The following is a 21,204-nucleotide window of genomic DNA, read 5'->3' on the forward strand; positions in this document are numbered from 1 at the left end:
AAACGATGAATCAAATTCAGAGAAAATAAATGGAAAATTTCAGTCTTGATGAGAGTTTTTTAAGCTGGCTACTAGAAATACAGTAAAGTGTGCTATATGGTATTTGCTAGGGTAAGCAAATACCTCGGATCACTGCAGCAATTCAGTTTTCTGGGGGTGGTTGGAATTCTTCTCCCAAGGTGTATTTCAGATACAGCAAGGAAATCATACATCTCTAAAGCTTTTTTTCTGACTAGAAAACAGGACTGGTGCATTCTAACAAATTATTGGTGAAAATATTACGAATTTTTAGTTTATGACTTTTTATTCAGTAAATAAATCATAGAAATGTCAATTGAGGAAGAAAATGGATTGTTTGGTGTGAGTACTGTACGTCCATATGTCTGCCTTAAATTCTAGTCTTTGTCTTTTTATAGTTGTCAAATAAAAGACGTTCTAAAAGTGAGTATGTACACAAAGAGTGGGCCTGTACTGTTTAGAGCACCTTGATGCAATATTGGCAATACGTACATAGCTAACTAAGTGTTACAGCAACACTGTACCTGTATCTGGACTCTAAACTACTGTGAAATGAGTGTTATGTCTGAACTGTCACCCTTCTTACAGCTGAAGTGTGTGGCAGAGGCAACACGGCGTGTTGGCACTCTTGAATTCTTGTAATTGCCCTTTGGCTACTGGCAGATGTGAATGAAAATAGCCCAAGACCATCATCATAATAGAGAGAATTGGTATATTTTCAGAAACTCCTATTCTTCAAATGTAGATCAGTCAAAATTCTTGGCTTAGGAGTGATCTTGCAGTTCGGAAAGAGATTTGTTGAAGAGTCATTTCACAAGACAGCCCCCAACTGAAAGGCCAGAGATCAGAAGTGGCTTTGTGTGGCAGGCTTTCTAATGTTTCTAACTTTCTAGTGTGGATTCAAACCTGATCTGAAACTGGGTCCATGTGGGAATTACAGGAAGTGGAATGCCAGCGATTTCAAGCGATCTTTGTGCCACTCCTCCTGGGCAGTATGCTCGGCAATTCTTGGCCAATATGTATATATGTGTCATGTACTCCATTCATTTAACCCGATATAAATGCTTAACAGATGAGGGAGATAGAGTCCATCAAATTCAGAGTTGTCTTTCTGGCAAATAGCTATAAATGCCTACATATACCTTTTGTGAAAATATCTCTCTTTGGAAGGACCAACCTTGCTTAATATCTCAAATGTGGTAATATCAGCCATATTCATGGTTTTACATCCAGGCTTGGAATAGTGAATAAGCATATTCACAATTTGATAACAGATTTGTCTTGCCAGTTCTGTAAAATTTTGTTTCTGTTGCATTGCTTCTTTAGTAGCACCTCCTGGTTTTATTTGTTTAATAGTGTAATTGGTACAAGTACAAAGAACACTCCTAAGGTACTCTAAGTATTTTCAAAAACATGTTATGGTGAACTTAGTTTTTATTGCTATTTTGATTGACAAACATTTTTAACAGGGAACAGTAACAGATCCCATGTCTCTACTATTTTCCTAGTGTGTAGTGGGGTTTTTTTCCCCCACTTTGTGAAAGGGATGTAAAAAAGATATAAAATATACAAGTAATCATATGTGCTGCTCTTAAAGTAGATTTTGTAGAATAGCAATCTGAGTTGATCATACTCATTCCTTTGACTCCAGTACTCTGGGTATTAGAAAAGATAATGACTATGCACTTTTTGTACATTTGGGATGGACCGCTATGGAAGTAATTTGTATTTCCGTAATTCCTTTTTCATGTGGGGAGGGAAGCTACATTTCTGAGAGTGTTTTTTGTGTGGTGTTTTTTTGGTTTGTTTTGTTTTTTTAACAAAGGTATTTTGTGCTGATTTATCTTTTAAGTTTTGTGAGGGTAGGCATTTGTCTTCAGATTCTGATTTGGAAATGCCCTTGGCTGGGCATTTCTTGGTTGTTTGCATGAAAATAATTGTCATTTTAAGGATATACAGACTTACAGAACATTCCCTTGACATCTGGTCCTATTAAAAATTGTATTAAAATAGTTAAAGAATATTATCAAATTTAAATATTTATTTTAAAAATGAAAATCACTAATCTTCTCTGTCATTGTATGCATCTTCCATTTGAACACAGGAAAAAGTAAGGATGATATTCAGGCTACTTAAATTTTGCCACCTGTGTGTGACAGATAGAAGCACTGTTGGTAATGTCAGTCCTTGGACTTTGAACCAGTATATGCATTTTGTGCTAAGGAGTTGTAAGCTGGATAAAAATCATGTCAGGAGCACAAAGTTGAATGTAAGGCCTCCTCTCCCCAGTGAAGAGTATGCAAACCACTAGCTGCAGTGCCAGAGTCCCTGCTTTCATTTTTTTCCTGCATGCATGCCCTGAACACAGGCAAGTTAGTTCACATTGTGCGTGCAGAAACAGTAAGTGCCCTTTCATTATTAACTTTGATAAAAATGTTCAACTTTTTTTTGTTTGTTTGTTTTTTTAAGGAGAGAGAACTTGAAGCTAACAAGAAAGAAAAAGTGAAAGAAGCTCAGCTGGAAGCTGAGGTGAAATTGCTGAGGAAGGAAAACGAAGCTCTTCGTCGACACATAGCTGTGCTTCAGGCTGAGGTTTATGGAGCAAGATTGGCAGCCAAGTATTTAGATAAGGAACTAGCTGGAAGGTATGTAAAGTCAATCTGTGTCCCTTAGCATGAGATGTTTTTTGTTGTTGTTTTCTTCCTTTGCATCTCCAGGGGCAGGTCTAAAGTTAAGACTAAGTAGGAAAAGTCTCACATTTGCAGTTACTTGAACAAAAGGAAGAAATAAAAAACACCCACAGTTACAGCACTTGCACTAGTCACTGCGTGACTGTGCCGAAGCCAAATGGAGTGTATGAGTTGTACAATGCATTGATTTTTCACTTGTAATGCAGCATGTTGTTTTACTCTCTTTGTCATTTTGTAGGGTCCAGCAGATTCAGTTACTGGGCCGAGATATGAAGGGACCTGCTCATGACAAGCTCTGGAATCAGCTTGAAGCAGAAATACACCTTCACCGTCACAAAACAGTTATTAGAGCTTGTCGAGGTCGGAATGATCTAAAACGACCAATGCAAGCACCACCGGGACATGTAAGTTGAAAAGATGAGACATTCCTCCATAATTTCCAGCATTTGTGGAAAATAGATACAAGATATTTCTTCATTTTTGTGATAGTTTTCACTTCAATATTGTGTTCTTTCAAATGTCACTTCTAAATATATAATTCTTTTGCATGCTGAAGGACAGTTCCATGCTGAACAGCAAGTCCCCATAAATGACCATGAAAGATTATTGGATTACTTTGCCTTACCCAGGAGCACTCTGTCCTTTGAAAACTGAACCTATAGTATGTGTGTGTATAAACATGGATTTAACAGCATAATTTTGTTACCTAGTTTTCGAAATGTGGAGCTAACTTATTTACAAAAAAAATGAGAATAATAACATTTTTAGGATTAGATTGAACTGACATTAATTTAAAAAAATTTTTTTAGAGGCCAAATTGTCACTCTGTAAAATAATTGATTTTTTTTTTTCCTCCAAGAGGTACTTTTTAAAATAAAACCTTTAAAAGGCATTTCACTGTGGGTAGCCTTGCTAGAACTCACCCAACTTGGCACATGACCTGTTAATCACCCCAGTGTTCAGTGCATAAACCCAAACATTTTCAGGAAAGTGCTTTACTTTGATCTGTTCTAAATACCTTAGTTGGTCAGATGGATCTTACTGCTTATGTTGCTAATTGCATATAAAATATTGATGGACAAATATGTGTATGTGATTTTAAGGGTATGCATAATGCCAACAGCGGCTTAACAAAAGCAAAATAAATACTTCGATTTATTTAGTCTGTCTTTTGGTTTTGAGTTGAATGGCTTTTGGTATGGTTTGTTTTTATTATAATAAAAATAAACTTGAGTAAACAACCTCTTCCTTGGGACTGTATTACATCTTCTTCTATAATTTGATTAGTTTTAAATTGCTGTTTACATCATATAGCTCTTCAGCAGTGATCAGCATTCCTTCATGTAGTCCCTTTATATTTTTAATATGTGGCTGATTTCCATCTTGTGAAATTAAGTTCTGTGTTGTGCATCACTCAGCACTGAAATAATTGAAATAATTATTCTCATCAGGAGTGCGTAGTGAGGAATCTTTTCTGATTTCGTACCCTGTCTGTAGAAGGGCACTGTAAGTTTGTCCTGCCTGGAACTAGTCTAAAACTCTGTTGCTGGTATACTGCCTGTATATGATTAAAAAACAAAGAAAATGCAGAATTGCATTGCTTTTTGGTTCACATGTTTATATTTATGCTATGTTTGTTTTTTATCAAACTAGGATCCTGATGCCTTAAAGAAGAGTCAAGGTGTTGGTCCAATCAGAAAAGTTTTGCTCGTTAAAGAAGACCATGAAGGACTAGGAATTTCAATCACAGTAAATACTTGCATTATTTCCATGACACAGAAGAAGCAATTTAAATTTGTATTTGTACTTCTGTAAAATATGTGGATCAGTGAATGTATTGTTAGGACATACGAAAAAAAAGCATACACGAATCCATAGCTGTGGTCATAGAACTTGAAAACTCATTTTGATAGATTAGGAAATAGATAGCTGCTACTTATGTAAAACTTATGATTTCAACTTATGTTTAGGGTGTAGATGCTTTAGCAGATTAGCCGGTGGTGAATTTCAGGTGTGGTAAATCTGTAGAAGAGCAGAAACAATCTGAGAACTAACTTTGAAAACTTAGCTGTTGTGATGGTAACTTTTTTTAAAAGCATCGGTATTGGCATCTCACACCTAATAAAAGCTGTATTAACTTTTTACAACAAGTTTTGAAAATTCTGACTATTATACTTTCATTCTAAATATGAATATTGTTTCTTGCAAGTCAATGTGGTGCCTGATATGCTTTTTAATGAGGTTTTGATGTTGTGTCATCAGCTTGTATATGATTTTATACTTCTGTTGTTATTCAGAATTGTCTCCTTTGACTCTTTGAGTATATATTTGAAATTTGTCCATTCTTTTGTGGGGAGAAGAATTAAGGGAAGCATCTCATGTGTTCTTAAGCATTCTTTTTGTCTGAAGCGTGCTTTCTAATTTTCTATAATAAAAGTTTAAATAAGTACTCTAAGAGCAACTATCAGAATGTTGATTTTATGCTAATGGACATATCATTTAATTCAAACCTACCTTTTTTCTTTATAGGGTGGGAAGGAGCATGGTGTTCCAATACTGATCTCTGAAATCCATCCTGGACAGCCTGCTGATCGATGCGGAGGACTGCACGTTGGTGATGCTATTCTGGCAGTAAATGGAGTTAATCTAAGAGATGCCAAACATAAAGAAGCTGTAACTATTCTTTCCCAACAGGTCAGTTGAGACCTGTTACCTATCACGCATTTAGGTGCTTCCTATGTTCTGCCTGTTGAATTACCTTGAATTTTAATGTTTTTTGTTAAGCACAATGTTACGCTAAGCTACGGTGATTCCTGAAGCTGTATCAGAGAATCAGCTAAGTTGGAAGAGATCTCTGGGATCATCGAGTCCAACCATTGCCCTGACACCACCATGTCTACTAGACCATGGCACTAAGTGCCATGTCCAGTCTTTTCTTAAACACATCCAGAGATGGTGACTCCACCACCTCCCTGGGCAGCCCGTTACAATGTCTAATGACCCTTTCTGACAAGAAATGCTTCCTAATGTCCAACCTGAACCTCCCCTGGTGAAGCTTGAGGCTATGTCCTCTTATCCTATTGCTAGCTGCCTGGGAGAAGAGGCCGACTCTCACTCCGCTGCAACCTCCCTTCAGGTAGTTGTAGACTGCAGTAAGGTCACTTCTGAGCCTCCTGTTCTCCAGGCTAAACAACCCCAGCTCCCTCAGCTGTTCCTCGTAGGTCAGACCCTCCAGACCCTTCACCAGCTTGGTCGCCCTCCTCTGGACTCGTTCCAACACCTCAACATCTTTCTTGAAGTGCGGGGCCCAGAACTGGACACAGTATTCAAGGTGCGGCCTCACCAGTGCTGAGTACAGAGGGACAATCACTTCCCTAGACCGGCTGGCTACAGTATTCCTAATAGAGGCCAGGATGCCATTGGCCTTCTTGGCCACCTGGGCACACTATGTGCCGGTAGATAACCTCATGCCGTTGGTCTTGGCCCATCTATCCAACCTGTCCAGATCCCTCTGCAGAGCCCTCCTACCCTCGGGCAGATCAACACTCCCACCCAACTTAGTGTTGTCAGCAAATTTACTGAGGGTGCACTCAATACCCTCATCCAGATCATCAATAAAGATATTAAACAGGACTGGGCCCAGTACTGAGCCCTGGGGGACACCACTAGTGACTGGATGCCAGCTGGGTGCAGTACTGTTCACCACCACTCTGTGGGCCCGGCCAGTTCTTAACCCAGCGAAGAGTACACCTGTCCAAGGCATGGACTGCCAGCTTATCCAGGAGAATGCAGTGGGAGACAGTATCAAAGGCTTTGCTGAAGTCCAAGTATACTACATCCACAGCCTTTCCCTCATCCGCTACGTGGGTCACCTGGTCATAAAAAGAAATCACTGTACACTTAATCCTCTTATGTCTTGCAATTTAAGGAGAAAAATGCTAGGTCAGTACTGGTTCAGTCAAACCCATGTATTGGCTAATGATTCTTCAGTGAGGCTGGTGGAAATCTGTGGAAGACCCTCAGCCTGCAAAGAGCTGTTATTTCCACAGAAATCAGCTTGTTACATTGCCCCATAGAAATAATTATTTAATGATGTACGTTTTATTCTTTTATGACTGGGCAGCTCCAGCCAAACAATGGTTCTCCTATGCTTTGTGGTCTAGAATCTTCTTCCTGCCTTGCTTCCCATTTTCAGACAGTTAACAGGTGCACTTAATTTCTCAGAAAACTTACTCGTTAGAAGTCACTGTTTGAAATGCATTGGCACATAACTAAGAAATTCCGGTGATTTTGGTAAATCTTAGCTAGAGGGCTGTACTTCTTTAATCAGTAAAAACTTAATTCAGATACATATCCACAATATTCAACAAACTGTAAATGTGCTTACAGCAGTAAAATATATTTGTTTTAGTAACCTAGCTCATCTCGGTAATCCTATTATGTAGCTGTGCAGTGGGAAGTAAATTTGTAATTTTCGTTGCATTTTAGAGAGGTGAGATTGAATTTGAAGTAGTGTATGTTGCTCCAGAAGTTGATTCGGATGATGAAAATGTAGAATACGAGGATGAGAGTGGACACCGTTACCGTTTATATCTTGATGAATTGGAAGAAGGTGCAAATTCAAGTTCTAATAGGAAAGATGCAAATGTGGATATCAAACCCTCACAAGGTAAGCCTTCTAAAATGTGTTACATGCAGTTTAATTCTGAAGTCTCAATATGCAAACCAGTTTCTGGAAAACACTTTTTATATTCACTGTAAAATTAATCTACTGTTAATTCAATTAATGTACTAGTAGACTGTCAGCTCTTCTGGTTGATCTCTCATTTATTAGCCTGGGTTACTTAGATACAGCTGAATTAACTGAATTAATTTGTGGGGTTTTTTCATGACCGCCTTTTCCCAAAAGTTGAAATTCAAATTTATTCATATCTTTTCTTGACTCTGGTCTAGGACTGGTTAATTCCCCTTAACACTTTGTTGTTGACTTCTTCAGATAATTTTTTTAGATCAGAGAGGTATAGAAACAGTTCCTGTTTTCCTGTCATACTACATTCTGCTAAAAGCCTGTTAGCTCTTATTTTAGTCGTTTCAGCAAACTCTCCGGGTTCTGCAGTAAGGCTCACTGATCTGTCCTTCCCAAGATTGCTTCTCTTCCTTAAGTAAAATTTCTTTTTAACTTGCAGTGTTTGATAAGAAACCAAGTATTGATGCACATGAAAATGGAGACCTGGGGAATTCAGTTGAAGCTCCATTAGAAGATACTGCACCCAAATTAGCCCGTTCTGCTGAGTCTTTATCCTGAAAACAAACAAACAAAAAAATCAACTGGACAGATCCCATCTTTGGGAACAATTGATAATCAATATTGACTGCTCCAAGTTGCATATACTAGTGTAGGTTGTAAAAGGATGATTAAATGTCAAAGGGAACTGTATTACTGTTGCCTGGAAAAAAGGCGGTTACCTCAGGGCTTCATTGTGAGCAATTCTAAATGTGGAAAACGGTCTTTTACGTGACACACAGTAGTTACCTAATGCGTGGCATGTGAAATGAATTTTATTTTAATAATAAGCACCAAAGCATGGGATTTCTAAAAAGGATAACCTCAATACATTCAACTTTTAGTCTCATTGATGTCCCCAGGGAAGTCGAATAAGATGTGGCCAGCTTCATTTTGACCCTTTGATATTTTAAAGGGACAACTGGTGTTCAGTTTGATGCGAAACAAACTTTAACTCTGGAAGGATGGGAGGGGAATTGTACCATTGCATCCATGAGTTTTGTACTTAGGATTTTTTAACTGTAACTTTTAAAAGAAAGCATTTTTTTTCTCAGAATAGCAAAACCAGAACTTTCATTTGAGCAAAGACCATCAAAACCCAATGGGACAGTGGAGTTGGCTCATCATGATCCTTCAGCACATGGTCATTTTATGAGTGAGATTTTTGGCATTGTTGTTTTAATGAATTCATTGCCAATTGTTCCATTGAAACTTGCTCCAAAAGTATTTAAACAGAGTATTATGGGGTTTTAAAAGCAAAATTAGTTTAAAAAATACTCACAGTTTGTGGGCCCCTTGGTATTTTTTTTTCTGAGCATCATCAATTTAGCATTCATTCTCGAATGGATACAGTTACTGCTAATACGGGGTGGTTTGAGTTGGTCATCATTAGCTTGACCTTATGAAATGCTGAGTGCTTTTAATGGGTACTGAACATATTCATTTCACATTCAAATAATCTTTAAAGAAGTGAAAGTTGAGTGCACAGTACTTCACAGGAGGTGCTCAGAATCACAGAGTGTCTGGCCCTATCTGTGTTATGTTATGGCAGTCATATTAACCTATAATCATCTTACTGTTGAAACACAATGTTACTCCTTTTGTAAGAGCAGTGTATCTTAAAATAGCTTTTCATTGGTGTACATCTAAAGGCCCACGGCATGGCTGCAAATGGGAATGTTGAGGATGGTTTCTTGGCCAGTTTCTCATACTCCATTTGTAGATCTTTTGGTGAAGTGCAGCATGCTCTACATGCAAAGCTCTACGTTGTAAGCGCATTTATTATTTCAGCATGCAGTGCTGGCTTTCCTGTTCACTGCTCTGCAGGCTGTTGAACTGTAATGTGAAAAGATAAGTTTTTATACATTGAGAAAGGAACTAATGTGAAAAGACATCTTTGCAAGTGTTACTGTGTGGGATGTACATACATAAGGAAAAACCTCAAAGGCCTTTAGAGTAACATCAACTGTTCTTATGTTCTAAATTGTGATGTAGAACACAGTTACTTGTCTCTCCTAGGAGCACTATATATATATGTTTATAGAAAAAGCCTAAAATGTATATACTTTATTCAAAGATTTGTTATTTATAAATCCCTTAACGTTGCTATTTACATGATTGTTTTGTGTGTGTGTGCACGCATGAGTTCCACTTACTCAGTGGAATAACGTTACTTGGTTCATTTTTTATAACAGTTGTCATACAGCACACTGTTGAAGGTTTTTAAAATAGTCAAAGCTGTACAGTTTTCACCAAACAGAAACTGGTATTTAAAAATAAAGCTGTGTGAAGAAGAAACAGGTCCCCAGGCATGTTTCTTTTTCTGAAGCTTCAGAAACTTGAGGACACATTGGCTGCATGTTAGCACATAAATCTGCTGCCATAACTTTGCGTCCAGATTTGTGTTTTTCCCACAGTTACTCAAGCAGAGTGCACTCTGAAACTGTCTGTGGCCTGGACACTCAATGTCCTCTCTGTCAGAGAGGATAGTTCAAAGCCAAGTAGTGATCTTCTTGTCTTTGAAAATCATTATCTTGCTGCAGTTGTAAGAAATGAGGCTTGTCCAACTAGTCTAGTAACTTTTAAAAAAGGCATTAAATTTGCCTGTACAGTTTCCCTTTATTTAAGGGAAAGGTGAAATTTTTAATTTATTTGTTCTTCCTTACACTTCTTGTCACGCCTTATTTTCCACTTAATGCTTATCAGTTTTAGCCTGAAGTGTAAGAATGTTTCTAGAGTTATTTTCACAACATTCCTTGTCTGCCAGTTTCTCATGAATGCTGTGCTCTTTTCTTCGTCTTCTGGAAGCTGCTGGACCCCTTCTCTGCTCTTACCTTGTCTATTTTTGACCTATATATGAGATCAACAGGATTGCTGAGGAAAATGACTAGGAGTAGACAAATAAGGTTCCTTCCCTGCAGTTTTTTATAATCTGTGTTTAGAAAGCCCTGAATGGGAGGATTTTGCTCAGACACTACAGTCTGTCTCCATGTACTCTGTACTTCCTACCAGCTGATTTAACATACTGGTTTATTGTAGTCATACTGAGGTGCTTAGAGATTCATATTTAAACTGAGAAAAGTTTCGCAAGTTGGGGTTTCCAGATTCAATAGACAAATGTGTATTCTCCCCTTTGTCAGTAACTGGAAGACTCAGTCCTGCTGATTCCCAGAGGTTGAATGAATTAGACTTCGAAGAATTTCTGAGGAAATTCAGTATTCAGGCTTCATTTTTATTTTTTAAAGTGTAAAGTGGTTTACTTGTGTGTATATATATTTTTACTTAAAAAAAATAAAATAATATTCTGAAGAGAATTTTGTGATTTTTTTTTTTTTTTTTTTGAGTAGGTAATTCTTCGCCTATTAAAAAAAATCTTCAGTGAGACAATTGTATTCTAAGCTAAAGGTGGACAGTGTTTGTTGGCGTCTGGGACCAATGTTAATTAAAAGCATGTAAGTTAAGGAAAGTGTTTTATGGCAATAAATTTAACTCTGATCCAAGGCTGGGTGTAGTATTTCCTTTGTAGAAGTATATTCTTGGCAGTGAAGAGGGTTCGTATCCGTCTCATATATGTTAATCCACAGTTGTATCAAACAAAATTCAGGTATTTATTGTATCTGTCCAAACATTATTACATCATGGATTACTCTCATTTCTGTAGCAGATAGAACATTTTCCAGCAAATGTATGCATCTAGTTAACCTGAATACAATATATTTTTATTAGCCTGTAAATAAATACTCTTCTGCATTGCAGTGATTTCTGCACCTAATTCAGACTGGTATTTAATTTTCTTCTGTTTTAGATATAAAATACAGACACCTAACCCTGTGTGTGATCTTTTTCTGTTAAGCATGTAGTCCATACCTGTCCAAAAAGCTAATATGAGGAAAACCAAAGCTATGTAACATGAAGATTGACACTAATCTAGTCTTGGCCAGCAATGGATAATAGCAAATTACGTTTTTAAAAAGATAGAGTTATAGGACATGTCTCAAATTTCACTATTTGAGATGCATTTTCTACTGAATGTTTTTCAATAAAAGAAAAGAAATATTTGCAGAGTCTGCCTGTGTAATAATACCATAAATATTCTGAAGCATTTGGCTAAGAGCTATAAAGACCCAAACTTGACAAAGGATTAAGTCATTTGAGTAAAATTGTGGGAACTGCCTTTTTTCTTTTTTCTGTCTTTTTGTTTGTTTGTTTGTTTTCCATGCATTAGCAATAATAGGTATATTCTGTTTTTTTCACTGAAGTTACGAAACACTTCTTTTCGAGATAAAATTTTTAGTCCTAATATTAAAGCCTTTTTGTTCAGATTAAGTGTCTGTTTCATGCTTTAAATTATATTTTTTCAAAAATCATCTCTCACCTATACTTGAGTGGTCACCTGCCCTAAAGAATCAAGTTCATCTGGATAAACAGAGAGCTCAAATGAAAGGTAATGGTGTGGTAACTGGGGTAGTAGTATAATTATGATAGTACTTAAGGATTTATTGAGAGTGTGTAAGTAGAGAGTACAAGGCTGTGAGGGCAGGAACTGTCTCAGTAGACAAGGCTGAGTCATGTTGGATGAAAAGATGTATAATGCACAATTGGTCAGGGCTAGAACTCCAAGTATTTATTTTTTAGCTCTATAAAATTTTTAGAAGGGTTTAGAGATGGGTGACTTCAACAGATGGAAGGAAGAGGCAAACAAGAGAAAACTTACACTTATTTGAGCTGTCATAAAACAAGCAGAGGGTTAGAGGCAGCTATGAATGAAGATGGAAATGGATGGAAAGAGGAGGAAAAAAAAATTATGTCAGCTGGGGTCAAGGAAGATCATTCAAAATTTCTTTGTGTTGCAGTGCCCGACTGAAGGACCTCGGAGGCTGCTCCCAGTGACTGCAGTCACTGAGTAGTCCTGAGTAGTCCTCTGCATTTTTTTCCAGAGATCTACACTTGACAGAAAAGAAAGAGAAACATGTCCTGACTCAGGATAAGTGTATGAAGTCCATTTTTGCTGGTTAAAACCTCAGCTCAATGACCTGAAAAAAAAATTACCTACAATATTTCGAGCTTGCCTTTTGCCCGGAGTGTGTCTTTTCCAATATGACGTGATTTCCAATTCTTTAGAAACTGTAGAAGTTTCACAGTTGGAGGGGAACCCGGGAGTTGAGAAGTGGCAAACATTGTGCTGGCTTTGAAAGAAAAATACTATTTTTTAAGATTTTTTTTTTTTCTTACCGAGGCAGTTGTTGCTTCATGTGCTTCAGAGTAGCCTTGCCTTATCTGTGTTTGCCTGGTGTACCCCTGCCACAGACGTCCTTTGATACCTGCTCCTGACACCCACACCTGTACTGCGCAGGACACAAACAGGGCTTCTAGGCCAAATGGCTGAGTAAGGCCAAGCAATAGTTTTTGAGGGTTTTCTCTTTTTAAGGGAAAACTCAAGTCACTTGGGTAAATTTTCCACACACTTCACAAGTGTTTAATTCAATCAACTGTCAAAATTATTTGGTGTGTCTTTGTCAGCCTTCTGCCTAGCGTGTGGAGACTTGTCTTTGCCAGCTGTACCGAGGAGGCATCAGAGCTGCCAGTGCTTCAAAGGCTCTGCAGGAGGATGCTCTTCCAGCCCCCCGTGAGAGGTATGCATTGATCCCTAAAAAATAGTGTAGGAAAACTGGTTAAAATGGTGCTGTTTTTCCTTTGTAACTTCCTACTGGAGAAGACGATCACATTTCCCTCATTGAGTTCTTGGCGCTCTGTGTTTCTTCAAATTTCCTTTCTGAAATGAAAAGCACTGCTCCTCTGAACTGCAGCCTGAGACATCTCCCCAGCGTCCCCTCTGTCAGTTGTGGGGCTGTCGGCTCTCTGCTGTCGGGTTTTCAATGGCTGGGTCTCAAACAGGAGGCTTGAAAAATGTGAAAACAAGCAAAGCAAAAGTACAGGCGTTCACGGACATGTTTTGATTACCCATAGACGCTGGAAGTCAGGGTGCTTGGGAGACATCTGGTAACTTTTCTGTTAAATTGAAAGTCTTCAAATTGTTAATGAATATATCTGTAAATCTCCATAAGTCCTGTTGATTAAATCTTAATTTTCCTATTAACTGTCTAAATATTTGCCCAGCTATTACTTCTGTAAAATGGAATAAAACAGAATGGCACAAAAATATTTTTTTCTAATGATCTTTTATTTGCTGTTGTCCAAGTGTTTATGTTTGTTAGCAATTTCTTTAGGGGAATGGGAAGCATTAACGATCAAGCTGCTGAACCGGAGTAGTTATGTATTTGGTCCACTGGGCTTACACTGCTGGAAACACCCTTGCCCTGAATGCTTTTCTTTCTGACAAGAAATGTGATGTCCTGGTTCACTCCCTGTTGGAACAACCTGTGGTGAGTTTGCCTCTGTTGACCCTTCTTCGGCTAAGGGTGGATGAAGAAGGGTGCTGTGGGTTGCACGTGCTGATCCTCTTATAAGATCAGAGCCTTTGGGTTACAGCCACAAAGGCACCAATTTTCCCCGGTTTCATTTACAATTTACATGGTTATTTATGGTTCTTTGGGAATGGATTCCCAATGGGCGCTACGACTTAAACCCTTCAGTGGATACGCACCTCAGCTGCTGAGCGTTGGCAGCTTTGGGCTTGGAACTGAGGAATGGACTTTTATATATGATAAATGGTGATTTTTGTATAGCTATCAAGTGAGTGTTACTGCACAATTTCCTATTTATTTGATTTTCCTTTTTGTTCACTGTGGCAGTTCAGATATTCTGCTAATTTACAACAGATGTGGGGTGTTGTAAGAAGAGCTAGCAGAAATTTTTCAAATCTGAGATCTATTGTGCTCCTAAGGTGATTATTCTAAATCCAGGTCACGTATTACTAGCTTTGAAACTGATTTTGTGTTAAAATGAAGGACATGGACATTTCTATATTAGCAAGAACGCTATGTATTATAGTCAGTTAACGTGGTTGTCTTGAGTCGTCTGGTTAAACAGGCGAGTGTATTTTGAGCTGTCTCAGTTTTATGCTATTTTCAAAATCAAAACTTGTCTATTACTTAGTAATTGCAATTCGTGGTCAGAATCCTAAAGGTTTTAGTGCTAAGTATTTGCATTTGTATTTAGTGCCAAAAGGGGGCAGCAGCTTCCCTCAGATCTTCAGCGTTAACCGGACTTTGAGAAATAGAACCTGTTGTTTTGTGGTGGTTTTTTTTTTTTTTTATTGAAAAAAATAGAAAAAACTTTATTTGTTAGAACTCTTTCTAGTAACTTGTATTCTTAAGATAACAAACATCCAGTCTAGTTCGCATCCTGTAACAAGTACTTTGCAGGTGACACATCTTATGGTAAAAATTGTCCTCTATGTCTGTGTAGCATATGTACAAGCACGTATGAACACATACACACAATTATAATTTAATGGATTTATGAATTGTTAAAGAATGCTTAAATATCCTCATCAATTAGTTTAAAAATGAGTGCTCTGCTCTCTTACAAGCAGTGAAATTTTTTATCTCTGTGGGTGGATTAAGTCTTTCCAAAAGAAGTGACCAAATGCACCGATAACACATGAAATGAGTTATCAGGTAGGTTTGTAAACTCTCCTGCCTGCACTTTGCCAGTGCCCTTCAATCATGATATGCAACCAGCTTTGTCACATTCCTGGGATCTTTGCTGGAACAAAGGCTGCCCACGGTCCTGTCATACTGTGGTGAGAAGTGAAAAAGGGAGCTGCTGCTTACATTTTGCTCTAGTCTAGTTTCAGACAGAAGCTTGTCAGTCAGAGGAAAGAGAAAGCACCACATCTACTGGTCTTCTAAATACCTCCAGGGATGGTGACTCCACCACTTCCCTGGGCAACCTGTTCCAATGCTTGACAACCCTTTCAGTGAAGAAATTTTTCCAGATATCCAATCTAAACCTCCCCTGGCGCTACTTGAGGCCGTTTCCTCTTGTCCTATCGCTTGTTACCTGGGAGAAGAGACTGACACCCACCTCGCTACAACCTCCTGTCAGGTACTTGTATACAGAAGTATACACTTGTATACAGATGTTTGTCCTTGATGCTGGTCTGTATACAGTGATGTGATTGTACTATAAGTGGGGGGAGATGGAGTGTGACTTCATCTGTCAAAAAGTTACCTATATAAATGAAATACCCTAAAGGGATATCTTCTAGGAATGCCATCTGCCAGGCATTTGTAAAATAGTAGAAAAGTTATTGCAGCGTTGTTACCAAAAGCATGACTCACTTTGTGTGGTGGGGTATCAGAAAAGACTTGTACTGCCTTTTATGACAAGATGCTGAACATGCTTGGATATCTGTGGAAGAGAAGTTGCATGAGCTGTCCACAACCTTTCCATGTCCACATATGACTCTGGCATTTCCATATAACAGGCATGCTTTATCCAGGTCCCCCACCTTACTCAAATTTTGTAAAACTGCCTGTCAGAACAGATGGTGTCACTTGAGGATAAAAAGCTTAGCCATAGATGTGAAGAAAAGCTGCCTCTTCAAGTGAGATATGCTAGCTTGTCTTACTCTTTATCACCCCTGTCTTCCCTCCCTGCATGACTGAGGACGTTTCGCAGGTTTGCGATTGGTGTTTTCATTCTTGGGTGGACTTGATTTGTTGCTACAGCTCTGGACAAGTGGCAGCATATCTGTGTGTCTCAGTTTGCCCATCTGTGAAATGGTTGCCTGGGCCACAGAAATTAAGATGTATACAATAAGTTTGTAAAGGCTGAAGTTTCTAGTACATGCTCAAGGCATTAAATCGTTCAGCCCAGAGGCTGGGTGGTGGCTAGTGTAACTTACTGTCTTTCTGCTGTCTTTTCTCCCTTTCTTTTATGGCAAGCATCACCATCTTCTCTGCTATCTGCCACTTCTCATGGAGGAGGACTCCTGATAAGCTCCCTGTCACGGGTCAGGTTTCAGCCATTGCTTTATGTTTCTGTATTGTTTGTATTAAATTGTTCTTGGTGTTTTTTTTAAGCCTAGAATTTTGGCATTACTTTTTCGTCTACCTTCTAGTAGAACTCAGACTCATAGGAGGAAATGCTGGGTATTCAGGGACACTGTTCCTCTTCAGGTGAGCAGATAATGCAGATCATTAAGGGAGCTTTTCCAGTAGGGTCTGTTAAAAATTTTGTGTCTAGTCAAAATTATGGATTCCTGAGGTCAGTTCAGGTTGATTAATCAGGACACAAAAGCCTGACAGTACTACGTCATATATATTGGCTTATATTTTTTGCTATGCTGAAAAATGATGTTGTGCTTTAACTTAATCAAGTTGTCTCCTTCCTGGATTTCTCTTTTTAATACCTGTGACTGTATAAAAATAAACAGGATGATAATCTCTTTGATGTCACATGGCAGCTCAGTAGCTGTGTTGTGAGTGTCTGAATAAATAATGAATTAACTCAGCCCAGGACAAGAGGTTACCGAATAACCTTTGCATACTGTAGAAGGCAAATGTTTTCAGGACTTGCAGACACATAATGTGAGGCCAAGCCTAAACAAATGCGGTGAAGTTTGAAAGAAAAAGCCTCCAAATTCTCATGTTCAGACTATAAAAAGAGATAGCACAGAAAGTCAGATGCTAGGCGTCCTGCTTATCATGGGTAACACGAGTTTTCCCCAACTAAGGATGTCTTCCTTCTTGTCTTTATCTAGTTTAGAAATACTTTATCTGACCCTTTCCCGCATGTCCTTGATGGATGGTAGGACTGTACCAGGGGGCTTCAAAAAAAGAAGCCCTCAGGAGAGGTTTCTATTTTAAGTTTGAAAGTGATCATGCAGAAATGGCACCTTCCCTTTAAATAAGCATGTTCCTTGAAACTTACTGAATCTTCAATAATTCATAGGCATTGCTGCTACTTCTTCATAATGTTGTTAGTCTTGTTAACCCCACGCAGCTATGGCAGGATAGGTATCAACAACACTGATGAGTTTCAAATGAAACAATAAATTCTGCTTTCATTTACCCCATACTGAACTATTGCAGCAGAGGCTGGAGGTCAGTACAAGCTTACATCATAGCTGACATTGGAAATAAAAGGGCAATATAGAATTTTTGTTATGGAAAATAGTAAGGAAAAAAGGAATGTAACAACATAACCTTGTCATTCCTAGGGTCTGGACTGGTGACAGGCTAGGGGAGCCCTTAAGACACACACTTGCTGAGCAAATCTAACCTGGTTTTGGAGAGAGTGAACAGAATGCTGATGGATTTCTATGAGGTTACTTTCCAGTGGGTGCCTGACCCCACAGGACTTCTGTGAGACCACTGACTCCTTTATTAGAGGTCACAAAACTCCTGTTCCTTTTTTTTGCTTTTTGTTACTTGCCCTCCTGAACTGAATTAGAATGCCCCAGAGAAACATTACTGTTTGCATTGCCTTTGGCAAAAGACAGGACACAGACAAATAATCGCTCTTCATTTAGTTTTTATTAACTACCTCAGTGGTGAATTTATATGCACATTTTTGAAGGTGTCGCTGAAATGCAACATTACTGTTTTAAGGTCAAAGGACGTTAGTGTACCTTAGTGTAAACAGTGTAATTTGTTATGGCAATAGTGCTTCCTTGCTGTGGTTTTTGGATTCCTCAGAAATAGTGAGTGAGTGAGTGAGTCCTCATGCCAGATGATAGCAGAAATTGCTACCTGTATTATATGGATACAGAATTGGGGCTTACTGGGGATGTGACAACAGAGCTGACCTGGGGGTTTCTCTTAATACTTCTCTCATTCCACAGCAGGTGTAGGTTTGCTCTGTGTTGCAGATGCAGGTTAGACCACCCGAGCACTGAAAGGCCTCTGGTGCCTTCTCTAATGTTCTGCATGGCCACCAGGCCATTTTCCTCCAGTGCAATGGATGAGTCCTGGAGCAGCTCAGCTTCTGGTAATGTGTCCAGAGAGTCTGGCAGTGATGGAGTGGCGCCGGGGAGGGTGCAGCAATCCTTGCCATGTGGCTGCATGGGATAGGAGTCTCCAGCACCATGGAAAAACAAATCCTATGTGTTTTAAGGATAGTGATACAGCAAACAGTTAAGCACAGTTAGGAGTCTGCTCCTGTAAAGGGACCTATGGCCTGACATTCCCATCCTGACTAGGGAATATTTTGTGCCTCTGACGGGCTCCACTAAATTCTGCCCATGAAGTGGAGAACTGCCAAACGGCAGTCGGTGGGAAAAATCTGAAGAAAGTTTGCATTAAAAACTCAGTCTTCCAGGGTTTAGCTGCACCAGTGATGCAGACAAGCCATGGGATTCACAACCTCCTTCTAACGTCTGGAATCCAACCTCATGGGTTGTTTTTTTTTTTCTAAAGAATGAAGCAGGGATCCCTCCCTTTAAAACACACAGGTGCTAGAAGCACTGCTGTGACCGCTGCCATGTTAGCTCAGTGGTTACAATACTCACCAGACACAGGGGATGCACGTTGGCCTCCGTGCTTTTCCTGCCTTCCCCCATCTATGCAGAGACTGCTGTAGCCAGCCGGCTGCTGAGCTGGTTGAACCCATCCCATGGATGGTGTCTGGAGAGGGAGGTGAGGCCGAGTGCCAGAGTAAGACAGTAAAAGAGAGCAGATGGTGCTATAAGTGAGTGAGTGGGACATCTGTGGAGCTGGGGAAATCCTAGTTCCAATCTGCAAGTCAAGGACTAATTTTAATCTATTGCCTGTTGGACATAAAGATTCTGGTAGGTACTAAGGTAGTTAGTGGTGTTAAAACTCTAGAAACTAAAAGAAATAGGGAAGTACTATTTAGAATTACACTTGACAGGAAAAAAAGAAAAGCTTTTGTATTGAGTGTTGGAAAGGTACTTGACAGAAGAAATAAAATTTGCAATCTATTTCCCAGTCTAAGGAGGGGAGAGCAAAGAACATTTGTATTTTTGCTGTGGTGTTTCTGGTTTTCAGTTGTAGGTAGCGTACATCACCTTTTACACTTTCTTACCTCAGGAGCCTTCTTCAGTTCCCTTGGTTGGAGACGTGTGCAGTTACAGTGTGTGACCCTGCTCCTGGCAAAGCCAGAGGCTTGCCATCAGCTGCAGCTGGGACAGGCAGGCCCTTAGTGTTCTGATCAGTTAATATTTAACCTTCTTGTGAACTCTGGCTTGGTTTTATGGTTCCAGCCTACTGGGAGTGCCTGCTCAGGAAAGAAGTTCAGTACGGAAATGCTATTGAAAGTCTCCATTGACCAGAAGGTCAGACTCTGCTCTCACACAAGCTCTAGAGACATTGCAGAGACCCAGAGCTAATGCAGCCCTTCCAAGTGTGTAAATGTTTCAAAATGGGGCATACTTCAATCTTCATTGTGGAAGGAAGATGTTTAAATGTGTGATGTTTGATAAGGCTGCCTGTGTTATACCTGCAACCGGTTTTGATGGTGAGAACAGGCTGATGCAGATGAGTTGGAGTTTGATATACCAGTATGTGAGAAGCCATTCAGAGGAGGAACATGAGGATGAGCCACTACCACTGGGAAGATTCAGGCAGTCCCCTTTCCTTCCTACACCAGGATTTAGTATCTCCACCACCAACAGGATAGGCTACACAGGTAGGAAGTTCCGCTGCTAGGGTCACTAAAAACTGTATTTCCCAGGCTGAGGTGGAGAAGTCCAAGGCTTTTTATGTTAGTCACCCTCAGCAGTCACTCAGATGTGAACCATGAAGCACCACAGCAGTGACCGGGAACTGTGAGCGACTATAGAGCTGCTGTGCTGCTTCCATCCCCATCAGCACCAAGCCACCATAACACAGGGAGGATGAAGATGTTTGGGGATTTATTTTAAGCCATCTTTTTGTAGTTTTGCAGACTTTTTTGGGGGAGTGGGGATGAAAGCAAGGTGCAAATTGAGACCCAACTTTTTATTAGTCTAAACCAGCTATGTTGAGATGGGTTTTAATGGCAGCAGAAAGGGGCATGTGCTACCAAAAACCTTTTGACACTTGTAGCATGCTGCAGATGTGCAAAGCACGTGGCAGAGGCATGCAAAAAGATTATTATAGTACGAGCCGTGTCATCTGCTGCCTGGTCCCCTTGCACTGCTGCATTATCTTGGTGCCTCATTAGGTGCGGAGTAGCCCTGATTGCTGAACTCTGCTTGTTTGTAAAGTGACAAGTTGGGCTAATTATCTGTGTGGGCGGAGTATTGCTTTCAGGCTCATCAGGAGGGCATCCTCATCCTTTCCTCAATTATATGCACCCAGCGGCGGGGCTGGGCGCAGAAGTTTGTTCGTGGGCGCTTCTTCTCTAGAGCTTATGGACAGAAAAGCCAGGCTAAATGGGGCACGGAGACAGTCTTTTTTTAGGCTGTCACACTGGGGCTGTGAATTGCAGCCGCGCAACTGGCACTTTTGCAGGGCGTAAGGAACGCTTCTTTCTCACCCTGCGGGATATGCGAGGAGAGTGGGTGTGCAGCGATGATCGAGTCACCGAGTTAAGTAGCAGGCCTGTGTGACTGATTTACAAATACAAGTGTTCTTTATTTACACAGACATGTAAACAACAGAAGGAAAACACCACCATCTTACAAATAGGCTGCTGCTGTTTCACTTCAGGACCTGAGGTGTGTTAAGACATTTCACAGAAACTGTATTGACAGCAAACACAGGAAGGTGATGAGGTTACCTTGACTCTTTCTTCTTTGCACGGGAATTGCATGCATGGTGCGGTGTGGCAGTGGGAGGGAAAGGCACCACTGAGACCACA

The 21,204-nt window shown here is 39.7% G+C and overlaps 1 protein-coding gene across 2 annotated transcripts in view; it reads left to right on the forward strand.

Moving 5' to 3' along the window:
• Window positions 1-10,805, forward strand: part of GOPC (golgi associated PDZ and coiled-coil motif containing) — a 31,232-nt gene extending 20,427 nt beyond the window's left edge. For both annotated transcript variants that reach the window (XM_068399316.1, XM_068399326.1), the window contains 6 exons: window positions 2,488-2,663; window positions 2,947-3,112; window positions 4,362-4,457; window positions 5,238-5,402; window positions 7,197-7,377; window positions 7,895-10,805. In XM_068399316.1, the coding sequence (XP_068255417.1) occupies window positions 2,488-2,663; window positions 2,947-3,112; window positions 4,362-4,457; window positions 5,238-5,402; window positions 7,197-7,377; window positions 7,895-8,013 (903 nt within the window). In that variant the 3' untranslated portion in view covers window positions 8,014-10,805. The remainder of the gene's footprint in view (window positions 1-2,487; window positions 2,664-2,946; window positions 3,113-4,361; window positions 4,458-5,237; window positions 5,403-7,196; window positions 7,378-7,894) is intronic.
• The last annotated feature ends 10,399 nt before the right edge of the window (window positions 10,806-21,204 follow it).

Source organism: Nyctibius grandis, chromosome 1 (genome assembly GCF_013368605.1).
Source record: "Nyctibius grandis isolate bNycGra1 chromosome 1, bNycGra1.pri, whole genome shotgun sequence".
Taxonomy (NCBI): domain Eukaryota; kingdom Metazoa; phylum Chordata; class Aves; order Nyctibiiformes; family Nyctibiidae; genus Nyctibius; species Nyctibius grandis.